The sequence below is a fragment of the Xenopus tropicalis genome, chromosome 8 (genome assembly GCF_000004195.4).
Source record: "Xenopus tropicalis strain Nigerian chromosome 8, UCB_Xtro_10.0, whole genome shotgun sequence".
NCBI lineage: Eukaryota > Metazoa > Chordata > Amphibia > Anura > Pipidae > Xenopus > Xenopus tropicalis.
In genome coordinates, this window is record NC_030684.2 from 9,883,978 (window position 1) to 9,909,105 (window position 25,128).

Here is a 25,128-nt window from a genome sequence, read left to right on the forward strand (position 1 = left end):
CTAATAGGGGATGGGGGGGGGCAAAGAAGGATCCAATAGATACAAATGGGTGGGGTATGGGTGGAGTTTTGGGTCTAATAGGGGATGGGGGGGCAAAGAAGGATCCAATAGATACAAATGGGTGGGGTATGGGTGGAGTTTTGGGTCTAATAGGGGATGGGGGGCAAAGAGGGATCCAATAGATACAAAGGGGTGAAGTATGGGTGGAGTTTTGGGTCTAATAGGGGATGGGGGGGCAAAGAGGGATCTAATAGATACAAAGGGGTGGGGTATGGGTGGAGTTTTGGGTCTAATAGGGGGTGGGGGGCAAAGAGGGATCCAATAGACACAAATGGGTGGGGTATGGGTGGAGTTTTGGGTCTAATAGGGGATGGCCAGGGTGGATGAGGGGTGTAGCCTAGGTGTAAAATTTAGTTGCCCACTTTTTTTTTTCCATTGGGGTAGGTGGTGGGCTTATGGGCCCCCGTGGGGGGGTGGGCTAAGCCCCATGAATTCTAATGATGGCCCTGATTGTACTTATGCAACTCGGAGGCACTTGGAATGGTTTCATGTCTATGGTGGGACGGCCTCCCCAGTCACACAAGCCCCCCCACTATAGTGGAGCCAGCCCTTATATTCAGGGTGGTTGCATGGGCTGAAATGTAGGGGAAGAAGCTGGAGGAGGGGGGCAGAGAATCCCAGCGCCTTGCTGAACGCAGCACATCTGCCCCGCAGGTTAAAGTGTTACCCAAGGAGTCTGCGTGCGTAAGTTTGGTGCCGGCCTTGCGTATTTGTACTTGGACAATGACCATGTTCCAGCTGAAGGGGTATTTGCTCTGAGAGAACAGCCAAAGACTTGTGATCATTAGGCGTATCCCCCCCCCGGACCCCCCTCAGGTACCAAAGGTCCGGCATTGGCTTTGCTTCATTAGCTCAAACATCCAGTTGGAATAATCCCAGTTCTGCTGCTTTTATTTGCCTGTTGGCTTTATAGTGAGAAACCACTGCAGAGTGCAAAATACTGAGCCCCTCCTCCACTAAATCATGTGACCCTCCCCCCCCCCCCGACCTGTGTGTATTGCAGGGGAACGGGACCCCATATTATAACAGGTGGGCTTTCTGGGCTGTTCTGCCCCAATAAGGGGTAATTATATCTTAGTTGGGATCAAGTACAGGTACTGTTTTATTATTACAGAGAAAAGGGAATCATTTAACCATTAAATAAACCCAATAGTCATATCGGCAGAGATTCAGAAATAAAGTACCAAGGACACAGAATGGATACCTCTTTCCAGTTATCTGGGACAGAAAAGGGGCAGGGTTATGGATTATGGGGCAACTGGGTATGTCCAAAATGGTTTCAAATGGCCTTGTATTTGATATTGCTGGAGACTATAGTTCTAGCAGCAAGTGTTAATTCCTGATTTTGCTGGTACACAACTCCCAGCACCTACACATTTACACCATGTTACAGAGGCAGATGAGGATCATAGGGTTAAACATAGCAGGGGATACACTTAATGCAGACTAAGCGGTTTGAGGGGAGCTGCCGCCACTCTGGGAACGGCTCAGCGAGCAGTTATTTCCCAGATACACAGGCAGTAAATACATGTCTCCTTCTGACGCACGTGGCCTTAGGGGGCACTTACAAATAACAGTGAGTTTATGCCTATTGGAAGCAGGGGCACCACTCTTTATCTTCCCCGCAAACCACTTCCTGGTTGCTAGGGGTAAATTGGGCACATAAAGAAATTGCGTTAAGCCCCCACAGCACCCAGGTAGCAGGTCCGATGTAAAGAAGAAATATTTGTGGTCATTGAAAACCCAAAAAGGAACCACTCTATAATAACTATGGGGGGTAACAAGTGGTACATGTAGAAGTTCGGGTGCCGGTATGTAGGCACTGCAGTGCAATAAGCTAGGCCTGACTATACCCCCCAGGCAATAAGCCTAAATACCCATGCATAATGGAGATTACCCACACCATATAGCCTCAAAGCCAAACCACCACAACCAAATATTTAGTTGCCCCAAAAATAAAAAAAAATAAAAAACTCCACCCAACGCATTTCACTCCTCAAAGGCTGTTGTATGTTACCTCTTTAAAAGGGTGGGCTTTAACTTCATGTTCTAGTATGGCTATTTCTAATCAACTTGTATAGGTTTTGAATTATTTGCCTTCCCCTTATGACTCTTTCCAGCTTTCAAATTGGGGTCACCGACCCCCGACAACCCATTAACTATTGCTCAGCGAGGATTATTATATATATATATATATATATATATAATTCTTTTTTTACTACTTCTTACTATGCAGGTCCTCTTCTATTCATACCCGTCTCACTCACCCCAATGCCTGGTTACTAGAGTAAATAAGTCCCTAGCAACCAGATAGCTGCTAAAAAAAAAACAACTGAAGCCATAAATAAAAAAAAAAAAGACCAACTGCAAACTGTCAGAATATTAATGCCTACACCATGCTAAAGTTAGTTTGAAAGTCAACTACCCCTCTATTTACATGTATTTCCTTGAACACGCCTTTCAGCCCAACTTATTGGCACAAATCCCACAGCCTCTATACTGTTAATTAAGCTCAGGTTGATATAACAGCCAATCACATTTGTGGTAGAAACTGTTATCCCATAACAAGGTTGCAGACAGGTGGGCTAACCTTGCTATGGGTTAAGGGAACGGAACACCAGAGTGGACCCTTTTGGGCACTAGCGTCACCACAGCTCCACACAGGATTGTACATTTCTGGTGGATACCCCGTGGGCAACAAACATCACAAAAGCCAAAGGGAAGGTGAAACAGCCCACAGAAGCTATTTTTTGTATTGGTAGCCACCGAGGCAACCTCAGCTGTCTGTTAGTAGCCAGCAAAGGAAGCCAACATGTGCATTATATATTTGCATGTGTACAGTTAGAGTACCCATAATGCATTTTTCCAGTAATTCCTTGGGATTCTGGCAGTCTCCCCACACAAGTGCCCCACGTGACCTTAGTGATTATATGAAACAGGAGTTATGGGAGGGTTAGGGCCACAGACCCTATAGTTAAGTAGCAGTAACACAAGAGAGCACATTTCTGGAGTTTATTTTTTTTATTTCTGTACAGAACAAAACAACAAGATCGGTACATTTAACCAAGCTTGGTGGCCAGCTCCTTTGCTTTTGCCTTCTCCAGTTTGGCGATGCGGGCAACAGACTTGGGGCCCAGGATACCACCACCCCAGTGACGACGGATCTAGGAGTGAAGAGATTAGGAAATTAACGATTAGGCTTGTTAATTGCAACACATGGGCAATACGAATCTATAGATATCAGTGTATATGGGCACAGACTAAAAGGCCCCCATACACGGGCCGATTGTAGCTGCCGATATCTGTCCCTTGGACCCATTCTGCAGCTTATCGGCCCATGTAGGGGCAGGAACGAGGGGGCATGCCAGACTGATATCTTGGCTGAAATTGGGCAGATATCGATCGGGCAGGTTAAAAGATTTAGTTGAATTGGGGACCGCATCGGCTCGTTGATGCAGTCCCCATACAGACTGCGCCCATTGCTCCCGTTATAATTCGATCGTTTGGCCCCAGGGAAAACAATCAAATTAGCCTACATGTTCCCCAATATCGCCCAACTGTAGGTGGGGATATCGGAAGATCCGCTCACATGGCGACCTCGCCAAGTGAGCGGATCTTAGTGTGTATGGGCACCTTAATCCTTGCTGTCTTAAGCTGGCCATATACTGCCAGAAACACTTTAAAGAGGCCACCAAAAGAGCAGATCTGGGCCCCCATTTGGTCACCCATGAACTGGAACATATTGGCCTAAATCCATCACTGGCCCTGGGGCCAACAATCTGACTATTTTGGGCCAATTTTTGGGGACCATTGGAAGGCTCTACACTTGGGCCAAATAAGCTGCCGCCAACACTGTCTCGTAGGGACAAAGTCGCCTACTCATACACTGATGCTACAAAGGATTGGCCTATAGAAAGGGGAATAGAAGCCAGCTGGCACTGCCCTTTAAATGGCTTGCCCTATCTGCATGGCCAAGTTGGCCAGGCTAGCATTCTCAACGGACCACCAGTTATGGGTCTGTGTCCCACCAAACCCTGTCCCCCTCTGCATTTAAATGCAAACCTCAAAACCCATCTGTCTCAAGAAGCCCGTCAAGTTATCAGCTGTTCTTTACAATTAAGATTTGCCAGCATTGGCCAATAATGTGCCACTATCAGCCAATCAGCTTGGGCCGGCTACAAGTTGGGGAACTAATGCAAAGATCAGATTGGCTTCTAGGATAAACCTCCCTGGTGCAATTTAGCACATCTGTAAATTCCCTTACAGTGCAATAATATGCAAAGCCAATAGCTTTTAGCCCCCACACTATTGCACTTTAACCTTGTCCTGTCAGGGAGAAAATGAAGACCAAAAATATATATAAAAAACAAAATGGCTGCATTGAGCCATACCTCATCGAATCGGTCATTGTAGTTGGTCTTAACTGCTTCCACCAACTTGGCGAGGGCACCTTTGTCCTCACTGTGGGGGAAAGAAACTGGTTATTTGCCGGCTCCCATTCTGGTGCAACTGCCAGTGCAACACGGGGCCCCCCAACTGCCGCTCAGGGTTAAAAAGCTCTGAGTGCCACACGGTCATTCAGGTGAAGAAATTCTATGCACATCATTGCACAGGAGGGACGTTTAGTTCTACAACCCCCCCCCCCCCCCCAATAAGCTTTAGTAATAAGTTACTTACGGGTTAACCTGTGTGAGTGCTACGCTGGTGCAGGTCTTCCTGTGCACGAGGCGGCCCAGTCTGGCCTTGCCCTTGACAATGCAGTATGGGACTCCCATCTTGCGGCACAAAGCAGGGAGGAACACGACGAGCTGGGGGAAGAGGAATAAATTCAGGGTTAAAGAAACAAAGCATAATTATCGTTACGCCAATAGCAAAGCAGCAGCTTGGACAGCTCAGGGTTAAAAAGCTCGGATTTAATCTTCATTATCCAGTCAGGTGAAGAAATTCAATTACATCATTGCGATCCAAAAGCACCCCAGAAAAATATCGGCCAATGTACAAACTACAAGGTGAACTTCCCCTTTAAAAAAGTACTCGATTGACCTACCTCGATGGGATCGACATCATGGGCGATCACAACAAGCTGAGCCTTCTTGTTTTCCACAAGGGTGGTGACAGTGTTGACACCTGCAAGGCCAAAAGCCCGTCAGTCCATCCATTCCCCAATGAGGCGCCATTATCGACCCCCCCAAACTAGAGGCTACTGCTCAGTGTTAAAAAGCTCGTGTTTTTACATCCACACAAGTGGTTTCAGGTGAAGAAATTCAGCCATCACTGCAATAGCGCCATCTTGTGGTCACTTTGTACCTCACCCTCTAGACAAGCCAGTGTCAGAAAGGCAACATGAAAGACATTCTGTGTTCCATCCTAGGTGTTAGCACCCACAAAGTGCCGACAGCTGCCTGCGCACTCTAAGACCCCCTATAATGTGACTACAGCCCCCACAGAAGGTTGTACTTACCAGCTCTGAGTACAGGTGGTCTCTTGGTGGGAACGTCTCCCTTGCCAGCGGCCTTCTGCTCAGCCCTGGCCAGCAGCCTTTTCTTCTTTTCCTGTTTAGTCTCAGGTCTGTACTTGTGGGCCAGTTTGAAGAGCTGTGTGGCTGTTGGAGAGACCAGTCATTAGTTCCGGAACCCCGGTGCACTAATACAGAACATAGCCAGGCTACCATATTGGGAGTTCTAGGTACAGGTATAGGACCAGTTATCTAGAATGCTCAGGACCAAAAGGTATTCCGGATAAGGGTTTTTTCTGTAATTTGGATCTTCATACCTTAATTAACCCCAATAGGGCTGTTCTGCCCCCAATAAGGGGTAATTATATCTTAGTTGGGATCAAGTACAGGTACTGTTTTATTATTACAGAGAAAAGGGAATCATTTAACCATGAAATAAACCCAATAGGGCTGTTCTGCCCCAATAAGGGGTAATTATATCTTAGTTGGGATCAAGTACAGGTACTGTTTTATTATTACAGAGAAAAGGGAATCATTTAACCATGAAATAAACCCAATAGGGCTGTTCTGCCCCCAATAAGGGGTAATTATATCTTAGTTGGGATCAAGTACAGGTACTCGTATTATTACAGAGAAAAGGGAAATCAGTTTTAAAATTCTGAATTGAGTAAAATGGAGTCTATGGGAGACAGGCTTTCTGTAATTCGGAGCTTTCTGGATAATGGGTTTCCGGATAAGGGGTCCAATACCTGTATAGGGTAGTTAGAAGCAACCACAATGTGCATCAGCGATCTTGGTGGAAAGTGTGTAATCACTGCTAGTCAGATAGCAAATATTAGTTGGCATCATCTGCACGGAACGTGGCCAAAAGGAACATCCAGGCCATAAAGGAGAACGTACCTGTCTGACGGTCCAAGGCTTGGGTGAACTGGTTGATTGCAGGTGGGACCTTGAGCCTCTTGTACAGGATGGCCTTCTGGCGCTGGAGTCGGATGTAACGGGGCCATTTGACAAAGCGGGTCAGATCACGCTTGGGCTGGATATCTTGACCTGAGAGGCAACAAGAAGAACATTGAGAAGGTAAGATGGTGACAAGTTCAGGGGCTTATGGCCACCCCACCAATGGCCATGTGCTTGGACTCCACATGTGGCCTTAATCCTGCTTACATCATTCCTATGGACATTTTCCCTTATACCAACGGTTCGCAACCTGTGGGTCAGGACCACTTTGGGACCCTTTCACAGGTGTCTCCTAAGACCATTGGAAAACACACATTTCTGATGGTTTTAGGAGTAATTTTATGGTTGGGGGTCACCACAACATGACGAAGGTTGAGAACCACTGCCTTATATGGACCCTTTAGATCCAAGTCACTGCCTAGGCCGGAATCTGGAACCCTTGACTCTTCCCCTACTCTTAGTCTACAAGTCACAGCAGGAGTGAGATGTTGACAGCAGGATGATGTCCAAGTAGGAGATCTCTCCAACACAACTATAGGAAAGACTTTATGAAGGGATCATGGGTAAAGCACAGCAACACTCACCAATGCCGAAGTTCTTTGGCCTCTTCTCGAACAGAGGGTTGACCACCTTCTTGGCCTCGGCCTTCTTCACGACGGAAGGGGCGGGTGCCACCTTCTTCCCCTTGGCCTTCTTCCCTTTAGGCTGCAGAGAAATAGATGCATTAGGGCAACGGTTCTCAACCTGGGGGTCCAGCCTATCACGGGGGTCAACTAAGGCCATCAGAAAACATTTCTGATGGTCTTAGGAATAGTTTTATGGTCGGGGGTCACCACAACATGAGGAACTGTATTAAAGAAAGGTTGAGAAGCACTACATTAGGGTGACAGCAAGCAAACCCAGAGTTGCCACTTAGGCTGAGAACATGTGACACCTGGGCACCCTCTAGTGCTTCAATACCAGGGCAAGTCTATTGCCCCTGGATAAAGAGCACGGCTACAGGCTACTACCCCAGTCAATAATAGCTCTACAACCCCCACCCCAAGCCAAACAGGATTCCCACAGTGCCCAAGTATGCCATTGGGCTACCCATGTGGTCAGCTATTGCAACTGAATGGGGCATCAATGTTTACAGTTGCACTAGATCCTCCAGTCACCCCCATACAGTAGCCAGACAGGATCTACTGGGCCAGAACCCTGCCATAAGGCTGTGCATCAGCGATCTTGGTGGGTAGAGTGTCAGCACTGTGGCTCAGATAGCAAATATTTCATCACATCACTTGCACAGGCTTAGCCCAATGCGGCAGTCAGAACTAATAGAGCCCGGGGTCTGGGCCTGCTCCTTGGAAGCAATGGATAATATCAGAAATTCTCCCCGTTTCCCATAAGGGCTGCCAGGCCTGCGGAAGCCATAGCCAATAGGAGAGGAAGAACTTTCACCAGTTGCCGGATCCCGTATAAACATTATCCATGGCCGGTAAATATCCCCGGGAATATAAGGCAGAGGTATCCAGGAGCAAAGTGAGCCGGGCGGCGGGGGATAGAGCGGCCAACAGCGGTAGGATGGAAGCGGATAACAAGAGCGGCGCCGGCGAGCACTCACCATGGTGGACAGGGGCAGAGAAAGGAAGAAAGAGGCATTGTGGGTAATATTTGTATCGCCTCTGAGATCTCGCGAGATTTGTACAGCGAGGGCGCTTAAAGGGACCGCGGCCGCGATTGCGTGACTGGGGGTTCTGCTGGAAGCGCTGGCGCTTTAAGAGGATTTGTTGTAGCACCGTAACCTGAAACAGGCAAGCTTGTATGTACGGGGATTGACGTGCGGAGGCGCCAATCACGCTTTAGCATGAGGAGGTTCGGCCAATCAAAGCGGAACGAAGGGCGGGAGCGGATGTACTGTGTGTGTGAGGGTTTGTGCTGGGGCTGCCGAGAGTGGAAGTGGCGGTATCACTTACTGGGACAGGTAAACTGCATTCAATTATTTCCGTACATTTCTGAGTGATACTCAGAGTTCCCTGTATAACTCAGCCTGCAGCCTTGTGCCTTTATATGGGCACAGAACCCCTCAGTGACTGCTAATATCCTTATCATTTACAGTAGGGGGTACATTATCCCTTATAATACATGAGTGATACTCAGAGTTCCCTGTATAACTCAGCCTGCAGCCTTGTGCCTTTATATGGGCACAGAACCCCTCAGTGACTGCTAATATCCTTATCATTTACAGTAGGGGGTACATTATCCCTTATAATACATGAGTGATACTCAGAGTTCCCTGTATAACTCAGCCTGCAGCCTTGTGCCTTTATATGGGCACAGAACCCCTCAGTGACTGCTAATATCCTTATCATTTACAGTAGGGGGTACATTATCCCTTATAATACATGAGTGATACTCAGAGTTCCCTGTATAACTCAGCCTGCAGCCTTGTGCCTTTATATGGGGGGCACAGAACCCCTCAGTGACTGCTAATATCCTTATCATTTACAGTAGGGGGTACATTATCCCTTATAATACATGAGTGATACTCAGAGTTCCCTGTATAACTCAGCCTGCAGCCTTGTGCCTTTATATGGGCACAGAACCCCTCAGTGACTGCTAATATCCTTATCATTTACAGTAGGGGGTACATTATCCCTTATAATACATGAGTGATACTCAGAGTTCCCTGTATAACTCAGCCTGCAGCCTTGTGCCTTTATATGGGCACAGAACCCCTCAGTGACTGCTAATATCCTTATCATTTACAGTAGGGGGTACATTATCCCTTATAATACATGAGTGATACTCAGAGTTCCCTGTATAACTCAGCCTGCAGCCTTGTGCCTTTATATGGGGGGCACAGAACCCCTCAGTGACTGCTAATATCCTTATCATTTACAGTAGGGGGTACATTATCCCTTATAATACATGAGTGATACTCAGAGTTCCCTGTATAACTCAGCCTGCAGCCTTGTGCCTTTATATGGGCACAGAACCCCTCAGTGACTGCTAATATCCTTATCATTTACAGTAGGGGGTACATTATCCCTTATAATACATGAGTGATACTCAGAGTTCCCTGTATAACTCAGCCTGCAGCCTTGTGCCTTTATATGGGGGCACAGAACCCCTCAGTGACTGCTAATATCCTTATCATTTACAGTAGGGGGTACATTATCCCTTATAATACATGAGTGATACTCAGAGTTCCCTGTATAACTCAGCCTGCAGCCTTGTGCCTTTATATGGGCACAGAACCCCTCAGTGACTGCTAATATCCTTATCATTTACAGTAGGGGGTACATTATCCCTTATAATACATGAGTGATACTCAGAGTTCCCTGTATAACTCAGCCTGCAGCCTTGTGCCTTTATATGGGCACAGAACCCCTCAGTGACTGCTAATATCCTTATCATTTACAGTAGGGGGTACATTATCCCTTATAATACATGAGTGATACTCAGAGTTCCCTGTATAACTCAGCCTGCAGCCTTGTGCCTTTATATGGGGGGCACAGAACCCCTCAGTGACTGCTAATATCCTTATCATTTACAGTAGGGGGTACATTATCCCTTATAATACATGAGTGATACTCAGAGTTCCCTGTATAACTCAGCCTGCAGCCTTGTGCCTTTATATGGGGGCACAGAACCCCTCAGTGACTGCTAATATCCTTATCATTTACAGTAGGGGGTACATTATCCCTTATAATACATGAGTGATACTCAGAGTTCCCTGTATAACTCAGCCCGCAGCCTTGTGCCTTTATATGGGCACAGAACCCCTCAGTGACTGCTAATATCCTTATCATTTACAGTAGGGGGTACATTATCCCTTATAATACATGAGTGATACTCAGAGTTCCCTGTATAACTCAGCCTGCAGCCTTGTGCCTTTATATGGGGGCACAGAACCCCTCAGTGACTGCTAATATCCTTATCATTTACAGTAGGGGGTACATTATCCCTTATAATACATGAGTGATACTCAGAGTTCCCTGTATAACTCAGCCTGCAGCCTTGTGCCTTTATATGGGCACAGAACCCCTCAGTGACTGCTAATATCCTTATCATTTACAGTAGGGGGTACATTATACCTTATAATACATGAGTGATACTCAGAGTTCCCTGTATAACGCAGCCTGCAGCCTTGTGCCTTTATATGGGGGGCACAGAACCCCTCAGTGACTGCTAATATCCTTATCATTTACAGTAGGGGGTACATTATCCCTTATAATACATGAGTGATACTCAGAGTTCCCTGTATAACTCAGCCTGCAGCCTTGTGCCTTTATATGGGCACAGAACCCCTCAGTGACTGCTAATATCCTTATCATTTACAGTAGGGGGTACATTATCCCTTATAATACATGAGTGATACTCAGAGTTCCCTGTATAACTCAGCCTGCAGCCTTGTGCCTTTATATGGGCACAGAACCCCTCAGTGTTGCTATAATTCTAACTCATTTATATTTCCTTGTGTCCCCCCCGTAGCGCCAAGGGGTTGGTCGCTGAGCAGAAGGGATGTCGCAGCAGAGGATTCTGCCCCAGAGCAAGGAGACGCTGCTACAGTCCTATAACAAGCGGCTTAAAGATGACATTAAATCCATTATGGACAACTTCACCGAGATAATCAAAACCGCCAAGGTCCGTAAGATACTCAGTCTTATTTATATTTTTTTATTTAAATAAATCTCTTATAAATACATCAGTCTCTCATTCAAACCAGTGCCTGGTCGCTAAGGTCATTTGGACCCTAGCAACCAGATAACTGCTGTAATTCCAAAGCTGCAGAACAAAAAGCTACATAATTACAAGACGACAAATAATAAAAAGTGAAGACCGATTGCAAATGGTTTCAGAATATGACTCTGTGCATCATACTAAAAGGTGGACAGCCCCTTCCTTATCTGTAAGGCCGAGACACTGGAAACGACAAATGCCTGGGTTACTGTGGGAGTCTCCGTTATTTCTCAAAGTTGTTGTTTAAAACCCCCCAATGTTATTTCGGCAGATAGATGAAGAGCATCAGGTTTCCCGTTCCACACAAGGAGAGCAGGACAACTACGAGATGCACGTCAGGTCTGCTAATATAGTAAGTCGAGAGCCGCTCGTATCTATTGGGGAGTGTCTTATGCTCAAAGCGGGGGGTTGCTACCTTCATAGAAGAAAGTAACGGCCAGCTAGGGGGGCAGCGACAAAGGGGGTGCCCTGTGAAGTCAAAGGGGGCAGGTTCATGATAAGGGGGTGGAGCTATGATGTCACGGACGACTCCAGGACAATTGGGGTAAGTTTCACTAGATTTTAGGCAGATAAGGGGCTTAGGAAAGTCTCACTAAAATATTACACTCCCCCCCCCCCCCCCCATGATTATAATCACTTACTTGAGACCCTGGGCCGGTGCCCCTACTACCAGGAGCACCAACCCAGGTTATCAGGTAGGTGATTACCTATCAGGTAAGTGGTGCCTAATATTTTTGCACCCCCCCCCCCAGTGATGATATTTTTCCTTCTACTTTAAGGGGGCGGGGCCAGAGCCTGAACTTAAGGATATTACACATTTACAAGCTATTATGTTGCTAGTAAATTTGTAATTCTGGCCCTGGCAACTGGAAAGCATGTCAGTTTCCACATGGCTACTAGTGATGTGCGTGCCAACCCGATACCCGTAGGTCGGACCGGGTTCGGCCAACCAATGCACTACATTTTCCAGTTGTGGGCGTGTTCAGGTTCAGCTCTCCTGCTTGCCCTCCCCGCCCACAACCTTGCACTGGCGACTTCCCGGTTCTGACTTTCTAATTTATATGCGTGTGCCCGCCCACTCCCCACCCCCTTTGTGACATCAGCAGTGGGTGGGTTGGGTGTGGGGTCTATAACTAGCCGGGTTGGGTAGGGTTTGGGCTGTAAGAGGGCGGAATACAGTTGCGTGTGGGTCGAGACATCCTCTGTGAGGTTCTATTTCTTTATGACTTCTGCCTGCAGTACTCCCATCTTCCAGTAGGTGGACAAAATCCAAATCAAGTTTTTGCATCAGAGAGAGGTTTCTTAATTCCATTCCAAATTACTTCCTACAGCTGAAGGGCACTGGTTTTATTTTGAAATGGGCTCTTGTTAATACAATAAATACAATAATACAAGAGCCCATTTCACAATAAAACCAGTTCCCTTTAGCTGTAGGAAATAATTTAATTTGTTTCAGCGCCTCCCACCCCGATGTGGCTCTGTTTTATTTTGTTTTTTTTTGTTTAGGTCCGGGCAGGGGAATCCCTCATGAAGCTGGTGTCGGATCTGAAGCAGTTCCTGATCCTGAATGACTTTCCCTCCGTCAACGAGTCCATCAACCAGCGGAACCAGCAGCTCCGCGCCCTGCAGGATGAGTGCGACAAGAAGCTCATCGCCCTGAGGGACGACATCGCCATTGATCTGTATGAACTCGAGGAGGAATATTACTCTTCCAGGTATAAATAGAGGCGGTGAGAGGGCTCAGCGCAGAGTTGCGAGGAAGAGTCGGTGCCTTATGTACAGCAGGGGCCAGTGTAGCGCCCCCTACGCCTCCTATTGTGCAGCTATGATTGCAGGAGAAGGGATTTAATCCGATTCTGCCTCCTACAAGCTGCAGTCTGATGGTTCATACAATGCAAAGCCATCAGAAGATACTCAGCGTTACTATAATGGGCGACTCCATCTTCCCGTGGCCATTGCACAAGCCCAAAATCAAGGCTAGTCTTAATACAGCACTTTTTACCTTTTAATCTGTACAGATATATACTGACCCCTATAGGACCAGACAGACCAACAAAGATCAGCTATACTCCTCTCTAAAGGTCCCCATACACGGCCGATTCTAGCTGCCGATATGGGTCCCTTGGACTGATTCGGCAGCTAATCGGCCCGTGTATGGGCACTACTGACAGGCCTGCCCGACCGATATCTGGCCTGAAATCGTCCAGATCTCGATTGGGCAGGTTAAAAAATCTAGTCGGATTGAGGACCGCATCGGCTCGTTGATGCGGTCCCTGGACCGACTTTTCCTATACCCGTCATCATAATTCGATCGTTTGGCCCCAGGTCCAAACAATCAAACTAGCCTGGATTCTCCCAATATCGCCCACCCGTAGGTGGGGATATTGGGAGACGATCCGCTCGCTTGGCGACATCGCCAAGCGAGTGGATCGTAAGGTGTATGGGCACCTTAAGCTATTTTCTGCTGATTAGTGCCTAATTGCACCCACTGGCTGGCAAGCAAACGAGTGATAGCCAGTAGGATCTTATCCAGATAATGGTAGAAGTACTACTGAATTTGTCTCTAGCTCCCCCTGCTGGTCTGCCCCCTTCCTGCAGCCAAAAGGAGAAAGTACAGCGAGCTAGATACAGCTGTATAATTAATTTGGGCTGAGAAAAAAGGCAATTGTAATACTGGAACTTGCCTTATTTTATATTAAAGGGGTAGCTCACCTACCAAACACATTTTAAAGTCCAATTACTTCTCTAAATTGCTTTAAATCTTTCTGCGGGCGGCAAAGTGCCTGAAAATATCCCCTTCAACTGCAACGGCAGCGGAGTCATTAGTAACATTAATCACTTATTTTAGTTGATCCCATCTGGGTTTGTTTCCCCTTTAAACAGTCTGTTTCCTTTGTCCAACGTTAAATGTTTAAAGATTGTACCACTGTATGACTAGAGGTGGCCATACACCTGCAGACCTTCATATCCGCTCGCTTGGCAACGTCGCCTAGCCAGCGGATCTTCTCCCGATATCCCCTACCTACGAGTGGGCGTTATCGGGAAAATCCAGACTACGGGTATAGGCAAACTCGGTTCGGGGACCGCATCAATGAGCCTATGGGGTCCCCGATCCGACTAGATTTTTCAACCTGCCCGATTGATATCTGGCCGATTTCAGGCCCGTCGGTAGTGGCCCTACACGGGCCGATAAGCTGCCAAGTTGGTCTAAGGGACAGATATTGGCAGCTAGAATCGGCCCGTGTATGGGGACCTTTAGAGTCATGGTCCTTGCCATGGAGAGGTGGTGGTGCCTGCTGAGCTCCTTCAAGTAGTGGTTCAGTCCTCAAATTAGAGAAACTCTGAGCAGTGACATCTAGTGGTCACTGCTGGTAAAGCAGGAGAGCCCAGATTGGAAATGTCCAGCTTTGCTGTTTTTATTTGCTGAGCCTTTATGTGTGATACAAATTATATACAAGTTTTATATTTTATAGTTTTATATTTTACAGCACAGAACTATTCTATTCCTTGCACTTGTTACCTAAAGCCACTTTAGGAGAAAATACAACCCTCTCTCTACTATAGTGCTGTTTATACTATGCATGATTTGTTTTTACAAGTTTTACAACTATTTTAAATTACTATTTATTTTAATTTACACAGATGTAACAATCCTGTCCCAGTACAAACCCATATACTAGTTCTGCTGAGTTAAAATATCTAAGTGTGTCTGTTTTATGTTCATCACTTTGTGCCTGAACCTTATGTGCTGTTTAGTTACAGATTTTACATAATTAAATGAGCTTATTTATCCTATTATTACTTCTCTGTATATTTGTATTTATACATATGGGAGGGAGGTGCCATAGTGTTTCCCTTAGACAGTACAGTATGGGGGTACAGCTTATTGTGTGCCCAGAACATTCCTTCTCTGTATATTTGTGTTTATACATATGGGTAGGAGGTGCCATAGTGTTTCCCTTAGACAGTACAGTATGGGGGTACAGCTTATTGTGTGCCCAGAACATTCCTTCTCTGTATATTTGTATTTATACATATGGGAGGGAGGTGCCATAGTGTTTCCCTTAGACAGTACAGTATGGGGGTACAGCTTACTGTGTGCCCAGAGCATTCCTTCTCTGTATATTTGTATTTATACATATGGGAGGGAGCTGCCATAGTGTTTCCCTTAGACAGTACAGTATGGGGGTACAGCTTATTGTGTGCCCAGAACATTCCTTCTCTGTATATTTGTATTTATACATATGGGAGGGAGCTGCCATAGTGTTTCCCTTAGACAGTACAGTATGGGGGTACAGCTTATTGTGTGCCCAGAACATTCCTTCTCTGTATATTTGTATTTATACATATGGGAGGGAGCTGCCATAGTGTTTCCCTTAGACAGTACAGTATGGGGGTACAGCTTATTGTGTGCCCAGAACATTCCTTCTCTGTATATTTGTATTTATACATATGGGAGGGAGCTGCCATAGTGTTTCCCTTAGACAGTACAGTATGGGGGTACAGCTTATTGTGTGCCCAGAACATTCCTTCTCTGTATATTTGTATTTATACATATGGGTAGGGGGTGCCATAGTGTTTCCCTTAGACAGTACAGTATGAGGGTACAGCTTATTGTGTGCCCAGAACATTCCTTCTCTGTATATTTGTATTTATACATATGGGTAGGGGGTGCCATAGTGTTTCCCTTAGACAGTACAGTATGGGGGTACAGCTTATTGTGTGCCCAGAACATTCCTTCTCTGTATATTTGTATTTATACATATGGATAAGAAACAAAAGTAGCGCCTCCTGCTGCTCATTCATGGTTCATATCTTATGACATTTCAAGACGAATCCCTCTGTAACAGTGGAACTTTATCCCAGTATTATTGTGTGATTGGTTACTGACCAACCCTAATAATCACGTGGGGTTATAACTGAATGGATTTCCTGCTGCCATTTTTCTTAATGCTTTGCTTCTCTTGCTTTTTGTCTCTTTCTGTTTCTCTCTGTCTGTCTCTCTTGCGCCCTCTGCTGGCCTGGACATGCTGTCTGCTTTTCCTGCTGGGCTTGGTGTTGCTTGGGTTAAGCTACAGTGTGTGTGATCCGAGTGATCTTCCCCTGTGTGAAGTGTATTGGAACAGGGAGAGCACAGCGTCGTCGCCCGAGGATCCCTCCACCCCACTGGCGCCCATTATGGCAGAAGCAAGTGCCGCCCCAAGCCAGATCCATACGCCCCCTCACTTAAATGGTCACGGAGCGGGCATGGCGGAACATACCTGAGGATGGAGCACACAGGGACCAACTGGATTCATTATGGGAACAAATCCGCTTATGTATATAATGGTTCTTACTCTTTAGGTACTTATGTATATTAAGCTTTGGTTAACCAATGGTAAGAGGTGCACCATTCCACTAACCAATAGGCTGTTGCCTTTAGCTCTCTATTAGTTACTGTGTTTTCTTGCCGTTAGAATACCAAAAGCAACACTTGTATTGGTTACTGGTACAGGTATAAGATCCTTTATCCAGAAACAGATTATCCAGAATGTTCCGAATTACGGAAAGGCCGTCTCCCATAGACTCCATTATAAGCCAATAATTCTAATTTTTAAGAATGATTACCTTTTTCTCTGTAATAATAAAACAGTACCTGTACTTGATCCCAACTAAGATATAATTACCCCTTATTGGGGGCAGAACAGCCCTATTGGGTTTATTTCATGGTTAAATGATTCCCTTTTCTCTGTAATAATAAAACAGTACCTGTACTTGATCCCAACTAAGATATAATTACCCCTTATTGGGGCAGAACAGCCCTATTGGGTTTATTTCATGGTTAAATGATTCCCTTTTCTCTGTAATAATAAAACAGTACCTGTACTTGATCCCAACTAAGATATAATTACCCCTTATTGGGGGCAGAACAGCCCTATTGGGTTTATTTAATGGTTAAATGATTCCCTTTTCTCTGTAATAATAAAACAGTACCTGTACTTGATCCCAACTAAGATATAATTACCCCTTATTGGGGGCAGAACAGCCCTATTGGGTTTATTTCATGGTTAAATGATTCCCTTTTCTCTGTAATAATAAAACAGTACCTGTACTTGATCCCAACTAAGATATAATTACCCCTTATTGGGGGCAGAACAGCCCTATTGGGTTTATTTCATGGTTAAATGATTCCCTTTTCTCTGTAATAATAAAACAGTACCTGTACTTGATCCCAACTAAGATATAATTACCCCTTATTGGGGCAGAACAGCCCTATTGGGTTTATTTAATGGTTAAATTATTCCCTTTTCTCTGTAATAATAAAACAGTACCTGTGCTTGATCCCAACTAAGATATAATTACCCCTTATTGGGGGCAGAACAGCCCTATTGGGTTTATTCAATATTTAAATGATTTTTAGTAGACTTAAGTTATGGAGATCCAAATTACAGAAAGATCCCTTATCCGGAAAACCCCAGGTCCCAAGCATTCTGGATAATGGGCCCCATACCTGTATAGTGCTGGTATAGTTACTGGAAGAATGAAAGCAACACTGTTATTGGCTGCTATGGCCTACTGGCCTTGACCTTTGTTATGTTACCTGTTATTTGTCCCCACCAAGTATCAACTTGCTGAGAATAGCCGTATAAAGGAAATGTAAACTCATAAAAACAAAAAGGATATTAGCCCGGCTGATATTATGGATTTGGGACAAAAGCTCCACCTTCTGGTCATTTTCGGCTGAAAATAAATTTCCTTAGAAAAGAAACTTCAGGGGACTCTTCTCTGCTCGCTTCAATTTTCAAAGCAGAGCAACATCATAATTTCTGTTGGGCAAAATGACCAGCAGGTGGCGCTGTAGTTTTTCTCTTTTTTTTTTTAGTTTTGGAACAGATCATACCAACCACGGCATAAAGGTCACATTCCATTGCTTGTAAAGGGGCTTCCTGTATTTATAGAATAATAGAGAATGGCTAGAATTTTATTTAATATTTTTTAATTGCTTTTTTTTTTATTGTAGATTGTAATAAAGATATTTGTGTTTTTGTATTTTGCTTACCCCTGTTCAGTAAGTAGTCCCTGAAACTCCCCACGGTAAGTGGTTGATTAATATACATTGGTGGCTTTTGGGTAGTCACTCAGACATAGTGCTATTTAGGTGTTTGGAGCAAGAAGACATGTATCTAAAGCCTCCAGTTCTAATGAACATCACCTACAAAGACCGTGGTTTGACCTGGTTGGACAGTTGGGGTGTTGGAATAGGTGGGCAAATAGAATACTACTTTGCATCCTTGAGGCGGCATTTAGAGAAGGCGTAATGATCCTGGTAGGAGGAGTCATACACAATTTAGAAAACCATAAAGGTGGCCATACACGTTCTCGCCAAGCGAGCGGATCTTCTCCTGATATCCCCACCTACGGGTGGGCCATAACAGGCGAATCCAGGCTAATTCGGTCGTTTGCCCTGGGGCCAAACGATTGAATTAGAACAACGGGCATGGGCAAAGTTGGTTTGAGGACCACATCAACGAGCCATTGCGGTCCCCGATCCGACTAGATTTTTTAACCTGCCCGATTTCAGGCCAGATATCGGTCGGACAGGCCCCTCATTAGTGCCCCTACATGGGCCGATTAGCTGCCGAACCGGTCTAAGGGACTGATATCGGCAGCTAGAATCGGCCCGTGTATGGCCACCTTAAGAACTGCCCCCTTAAATGCTGTTTTTCTGTAGACTGGAGAAACCAAGGGGTCATGAAGGCCATGTGGGTCAGTCAGGGCATTACCCTTTTTGTCACCATTTGTCACAATAAAATCACATACCCCCTTGAGTTTTAGAACTCAGATTTAAAAAGTCACAATTGTGATTTATTTGTTTTTTTGCGTATCTCATTCTATGCCATAATTTTATGGTGCTAAGGACTATGGGAGTGGATCCTTAGCACCATATAGCTCTGGTAGGCTCATACCTGAAGGAATGGACATTTTTGGTAAGCCCCCTTTATTTTTAAATAGACATGGGTGTATATTTTTGAGAAAGTCCTAAGGTATGAAGAAAGGAATAGTTATTTTTACACACAACAATTTTTGATGGATAATTGCACAATGCAAGTATATAAGGAAACTCGCCCAAATAAACTATTAAATATATAAACGACTGTAAGAAATATTTCTAACATCACTTACACTTCAGTGGTTTCTTTCTATAATAGCAACGGTTGCCTTTAGTATAGGGTATCGTACCCCCCTACCAGTGTTGGATTGGGGTGCCCGGGGCCCACCAGAAACGCTAACATAGAAGCCTTCTAGTCTCGAACTTCTCCACCAGCTTACCTTCTCCCCCAACCCCCCTTGGTCTGTGTTTCTTTCACATGATAGGGGGTGGAGCGCCCAAAGTTCCAGGTGGAGAGTAGGCCTGGCTCAGTGGGGCCAACTGGGTTTTTTTTTTTCCCTATGTCCAACTCTGATTTAGGAAACCTTGTCCACATCATACATACCTTAGCCAAATGCAAGAAGTTCTGTATTCATGGAACAAGATCCACCCTATGCTGCACTTAGTAAAATACCCCTATAGTGTTTATAAACACAAGGAAAAGATGTTGTTTAATGAAGGGCAATGGGATTATGTAGGAGCATTATTGTCACGGGGGACATCTATGCTGATGAAATTGCCTCCCAAGTTGAAAGTTCTTTAGACCATTGTGTCGATATTTGAGCAGGCCCCACTTTTTCAAACTAGGTTACAGATATAGGGAAAACATGGCTGTACCAGTCGCTCTACTCTATTTCCAGGGTTATCCAACACCATATATAAGTATTTAAGCCTAAATATCACCCTAACAGGGCTTCATCCTTGGCTTCCCACATGGGTAGAGACCCTTCTTGATCTTGGTTTGCCCTGTCTATGGATGTCCTTGCGTTGGCTGAACTGTAATTGCTAAAAGTAATTGGCTGTTAGTTGATATGCTCAAGTATTGATGACAGCATTGTGTATGGGTAGTAATGGCGCAAGGGGGTGAAGAAAGACTTTATATAGAGGTTTGGGGTTACAGATTTGGAGGCATGGATGTAGACCGCCGGCTAGTACATCGACCAACTTTCTTTGCTTGGATTTATGGAACGTTAGTAAGGTGGGTACTTCTTTTCTCCAAAACAGCTTCATAAGTAGCAGGACAGTTCTGTACGTAAAGATGTTCCACCAACGTGTTGCTTCCTGGAACCATGACCCTACGCTCGCCACGATTAGCGTAATTAAACAGATGCAAAGCGTAAGAGTCCACGAAAGTCGGGAACGCTTTCCATACTTCGAAGAACCTCATCCAGAATCGACACTCTATCGGATAAAATCGTCGAGGGTTTAAAAATGAGACGTTGCCGCACTTGAGATCTTCGTCGCCCTTGAACGGAGGAATATCACAATAAAACTGCCTAAGGACTCTAGTGAAGAGGGCTGGTCCTTGATGCCCCCAAATTGCTCCATTATAATTCTTGACAAAGTCTTCCATGCATGTCCAAGTGAAGTCTCTATGAGAATTGAAACCAAAGACGCCATTGCTGGAGAGCTGATTGCTTTCAGCAACTAGGAAGTTTTCTACTGGAACAGGCCGTAATGATATAATATCAGTGTCCATATAAAGGCCGCCATATTTATACATCAGAGCCAACCTGGAGGCATCTGAGCTGACGTGGGCCCAGTGAACTTCTTTCTCAGGATTAACCTGCAAATAGAATGGATACACCGTTAAAAAACAGGAGCTACTCTGTGATCTTTAGTGGATTCTTGTTTTTTTATTTTTCCAGAATTTAGAAGGTAATTCAGTTATATTAATGGGGTAAATGTTGGTATATAATTGCTTGATTTTTGGGTAGTGTTATAAAGTAGGCTAGTTATATGAAAAGAAATGGGTATTGAATCAGTACGAACATAGCACACTCATTATTTTTGTATCATTCCCATCATTCCATGCCAGAGTTAAGTTTACAATAAAAGGGCCTTTGACATTAACACGACACACTTGGGTCCATTTCACCAGAAGCCAATTGACACACCACCTTTAACCTAGAACTATAATTCTTATTTTTTTCTGAAATAATAAGATAGTGTGATCTCTGCACTAGCAATGCAGACCCCCCTCGCCCCCCTCTGGCACAAAAAAGATAAGCAAGGGGGGGCAACATCAACTTTGCCACTTCAGACGGCAAAAACTAGAGGTGATGAACTATGTTCTAGTTAGGAAGTTGAATAGGGTAATTTTAAACCAGGACCCAATATGCCAAGCCACATGTGGGTGGGTGGCTAAAAAAATACAGTGCCAATTCCATGTATAATACCCCAGAACACACACAGAATAAATACAGTGCCAATTCCATGTATAATACCCCAGAACCCACAGTGGGATAAATACAGTGCCAATTCCATGTATAATACCCCAGAACCCACAGCAGGATAAATACAGTGCCAATTCCATGTATAATACCCCAGAACACACACAGGATAAATACAGTGCCAATTCCATGTATAATACCCCAGAACCCACAGCAGGATAAATACAGTGCCAATTCCATGTATAATACCCCAGAACCCACAGCGGGATAAATACAGTGCCAATTCCATGTATAATACCCCAGAACCCACAGAGGGATAAATACAGTGCCAATTCCATGTATAATACCCCAGAACCCACAGCAGGATAAATACAGTGCCAGTTCCATGTATAATACCCCAGAACACACACAGGATAAATACAGCGCCAGTTCCATGTATAATACCCCAGAACACACACAGGATAAATACAGTGCCAATTCTATGTATAATACCCCAGAACACACACAGGTTAAATACAGTGCCAATTCCATGTATAATACCCCAGAACCCACAGTGGGATAAATACAGTGCCAATTCCATGTATAATACCCCAGAACACACACAGGATAAATACAGTGCCAATTCCATGTATAATACCCCAGAACACACACAGGTTAAATACAGTGCCAATTCCATGTATAATACCCCAGAACCCACAGTGGGATAAATACAGTGCCAATTCCATGTATAATACCCCAGAACCCACAGCGGGATAAATACAGTGCCAATTCCATGTATAATACCCCAGAACCCACAGCAGGATAAATACAGTGCCAATTCCATGTATAATACCCCAGAACCCACAGCAGGATAAATACAGTACCAGTTCCATGTATAATACCCCAGAACACACACAGGATAAATACAGCGCCAGTTCCATGTATAATACCCCAGAACACACACAGGATAAATACAGTGCCAATTCCATGTATAATACCCCAGAACACACACAGGATAAATACAGTGCCAGTTCCATGTATAATACCCCAGAACACACACAGGATAAATACAGTGCCAATTACATGTATAATACCCCAGAACACACACAGGATAAATACAGTGCCAATTCCATGTATAATACCCCTGAACACACACAGGATAAATACAGTGCCAATTCCATGTATAATACCCCAGAACACACACAGGATAAATACAGTGCCAATTCCATGTATAATACCCCAGAACACACACAGGATAAATACAGTGCCAATTCCATGTATAATACCCCAGAACCCACAGTGGGATAAATACAGTGCCAATTCCATGTATAATACCCCAGAACACACAGCAGGATAAATACGGTGCCAATTCCATGTACAGTATAATACCCCGGAACCCACAGCAGGATAAATACAGTGCCAATTCCATGTATAATACCCCAGAACCCACAGCAGGATAAATACAGTGCCAATTCCATGTATAATACCCCAGAACCCACAGCAGGATAAATACAGTGCCAATTCCATGTATAATACCCCAGAACACACACAGGATAAATACAGTGCCAATTCCATGTATAATACCCCAGAACACACACAGGATAAATACAGTGCCAATTCCATGTATAATACCCCAGAACACACACAGGATAAATACAGTGCCAATTCCATGTATAATACCCCAGAACACACAGCAGGATAAATACGGTGCCAATTCCATGTACAGTATAATATTCCGGAACCCACAGCAGGATAAATACAGTGCCAATTCCATGTATAATACCCCAGAACCCACAGCAGGATAAATACAGTGCCAATTCCATGTATAATACCCCAGAACCCACAGCAGGATAAATACAGTGCCAATTCCATGTATAATACCCCAGAACCCACAGCAGGATAAATACAGTGCCAATTCCATGTATAATACCCCAGAACCCACAGCAGGATAAATACAGTGCCAATTCCATGTATAATACCCCAGAACCCACAGCAGGATAAATACAGTGCCAATTCCATGTATAATACCCCAGAAGCCACAGCAGGATAAATACAGTGCCAGTTTTATGTATAATACCCCAGAACACAAGATAAGATAAAGGCAGAGTCAGCTTTATGTATAATTCCTAAACTCCTGATACTCTTTAATGTAGCTAATTCATCTGGAAAACAATTTCCTAATTTCATAGCTTTCTTAGATGGTACAAATTACAAAAATAAAAGATGTATTACGATACATACCTGTTGATACCAAGGCAGAAGGGGTGTATCCTTAAGCAAAATATCCATCCGGAGAGGGAAGAGGTAGATATTATTATAGGGTGCAAGGGTCGGGAAACTGTCCAGTGCTCGGTTTTGATCTTCTACTGAGTTTATATCAGGTAACCCTTTCATGAAGAAAGCCACGGGCCTGTCAGGGTTAATACGGGCTGCCGACTCAACCGCACAGAGCACTAGGGAGGGTGGGTCCATCCGGTCTGTGGTCTCTATAAAGAAAATGCCATTTCCCGGGGATAAGACGTTGTCTTGAGTAATAGTCGAATGGAAGAAAAATGGCATGGACCTTCGACCTTTCTTATTGGAGGACTTATAGAAGATGGCAGTAACTGCCAGGCAAAGTAATATCAAAAGTATCTTTCCTTTTAGAGACATGAGTCGCGGCACAAACACTAGAAAAGAAAGAGAACAGAGCGATTTAATGGGCTGTCATGATAAGTAATTACATCACGCAAAATTCAATGAAGGGTATATACTGTATATGCCTGTTTATCTGTGTGTGTTGTTCTGCCTGGGATGGGAAGCTGTTCTAATGAGATACTTGCATTACTGAGATGGATCTTTCCTACGTTGCCCCCAGGTATTGTACATGGTGATAGTTAAACACTTGAGCAAAAATAACATGAATGCAGATTGTACAATATAATGAATTGAGTTGGATGTTAATGAAGAAACACTTGGGGGTTTTTGTGGATAAAACACCTACAACTCTAGGCAGTGTAAGTCATATACAATTAAAAAAAAAAAGAGAACAAAGCAATTTAATGGGCTGTCATGATACACGTAAGTAATTACACCACCCAAAATTCCACGAAGGGTATATATATGCCTGTTTATCTGTGTAAGTTGTTCTGCCTGGGATGGGAAGCTGTTCTAATGAGATACTTCCATTACTGAGATGGATCTTTCCTATGTTGTCCCAGGTATTGTGAAACTGCTTGTACATGGTGATAGTTAAACACTTGAGCAAACATAACATGAATGCTGATTGTACAATAAATTGAATTGAGTTGGGTTTTAATGAAGAAACACTTGGGGGTTTTTGTGGAGAAAAGACCGACAACTCTAGGCAGTGTAAGTCGTATACAATTAAAAAATAAAAAGTAATGTAAGACCTTAGCTTGAGTATGCAGTGCAACTTTAGGCTTCAGTCCTCAGGAGAAAATGTGAGGGGACATGATTACTCTTTACAAGGACATTATAGACAGATAGTGGGGGATCATTTTCATATAGAGATGTAGCGAACTGTTCGCCGGAGAACTAATTCGCACGAAAATCGGGTGTTCGCAAGTTTGCAAACTTTTAGCGAAGTTCGCAATTTTGGGTTCGCCTTAGCTGGAGCCAAATTTTGACCTCTCACCCCAGAGCCA

General features: G+C 44.5%; 3 protein-coding genes and 5 non-coding genes across 8 annotated transcripts; 1 reads left to right on the plus strand and 7 right to left on the minus strand.

Moving 5' to 3' along the window:
• Positions 1-3,066: 3,066 nt before the first annotated feature.
• rpl7a (ribosomal protein L7a) lies at positions 3,067-7,180 on the minus strand (the record flags this gene model as incomplete). The annotated part of the gene is given in 7 exon segments (NM_001078691.1): positions 3,067-3,224; positions 4,452-4,521; positions 4,738-4,868; positions 5,108-5,187; positions 5,522-5,662; positions 6,416-6,565; positions 7,060-7,180. Coding segments are annotated over 7 exon segments (798 nt in total), but the record flags the coding sequence as incomplete, so codon positions are not given.
• On the minus strand, positions 4,599-4,671 carry LOC116407397. Its single transcript, XR_004220303.1, has one exon. It is a non-coding gene; the product is annotated as a small nucleolar RNA SNORD36 (small nucleolar RNA).
• Positions 4,948-5,023, minus strand: LOC116407396. The gene has a single exon (XR_004220302.1). It is a non-coding gene; the product is annotated as a small nucleolar RNA SNORD36 (small nucleolar RNA).
• LOC116407395 lies at positions 5,263-5,340 on the minus strand. Its single transcript, XR_004220301.1, has one exon. It is a non-coding gene; the product is annotated as a small nucleolar RNA SNORD36 (small nucleolar RNA).
• Positions 6,296-6,369, minus strand: LOC116407399. The gene has a single exon (XR_004220305.1). It is a non-coding gene; the product is annotated as a small nucleolar RNA SNORD24 (small nucleolar RNA).
• Positions 7,181-7,686: 506 nt separating the features above from the next.
• Positions 7,687-7,760, minus strand: LOC116407398. The gene has a single exon (XR_004220304.1). It is a non-coding gene; the product is annotated as a small nucleolar RNA SNORD24 (small nucleolar RNA).
• Positions 7,761-8,384: 624 nt separating this feature from the next.
• On the plus strand, positions 8,385-18,229 carry med22 (mediator complex subunit 22; the record flags this gene model as incomplete). The annotated part of the gene is given in 6 exon segments (NM_001127090.1): positions 8,385-8,438; positions 10,952-11,104; positions 11,472-11,552; positions 12,707-12,915; positions 16,279-17,274; positions 17,279-18,229. Coding segments are annotated over 4 exon segments (600 nt in total).
• Positions 18,230-19,176: 947 nt separating this feature from the next.
• Positions 19,177-24,133, minus strand: LOC100497034 (alpha-1,4-N-acetylglucosaminyltransferase). Its single transcript, XM_002941919.5, has 2 exons — positions 23,723-24,133; positions 19,177-20,895 (listed from the first exon to the last, which is right to left on the minus strand). Exons 1-2 carry the CDS (start codon positions 24,131-24,133, stop codon positions 20,290-20,292), a joined length of 1,017 nt encoding a protein of 338 aa, XP_002941965.2. The 3' UTR covers positions 19,177-20,289.
• Between the last annotated feature and the right edge of the window lie 995 nt (positions 24,134-25,128).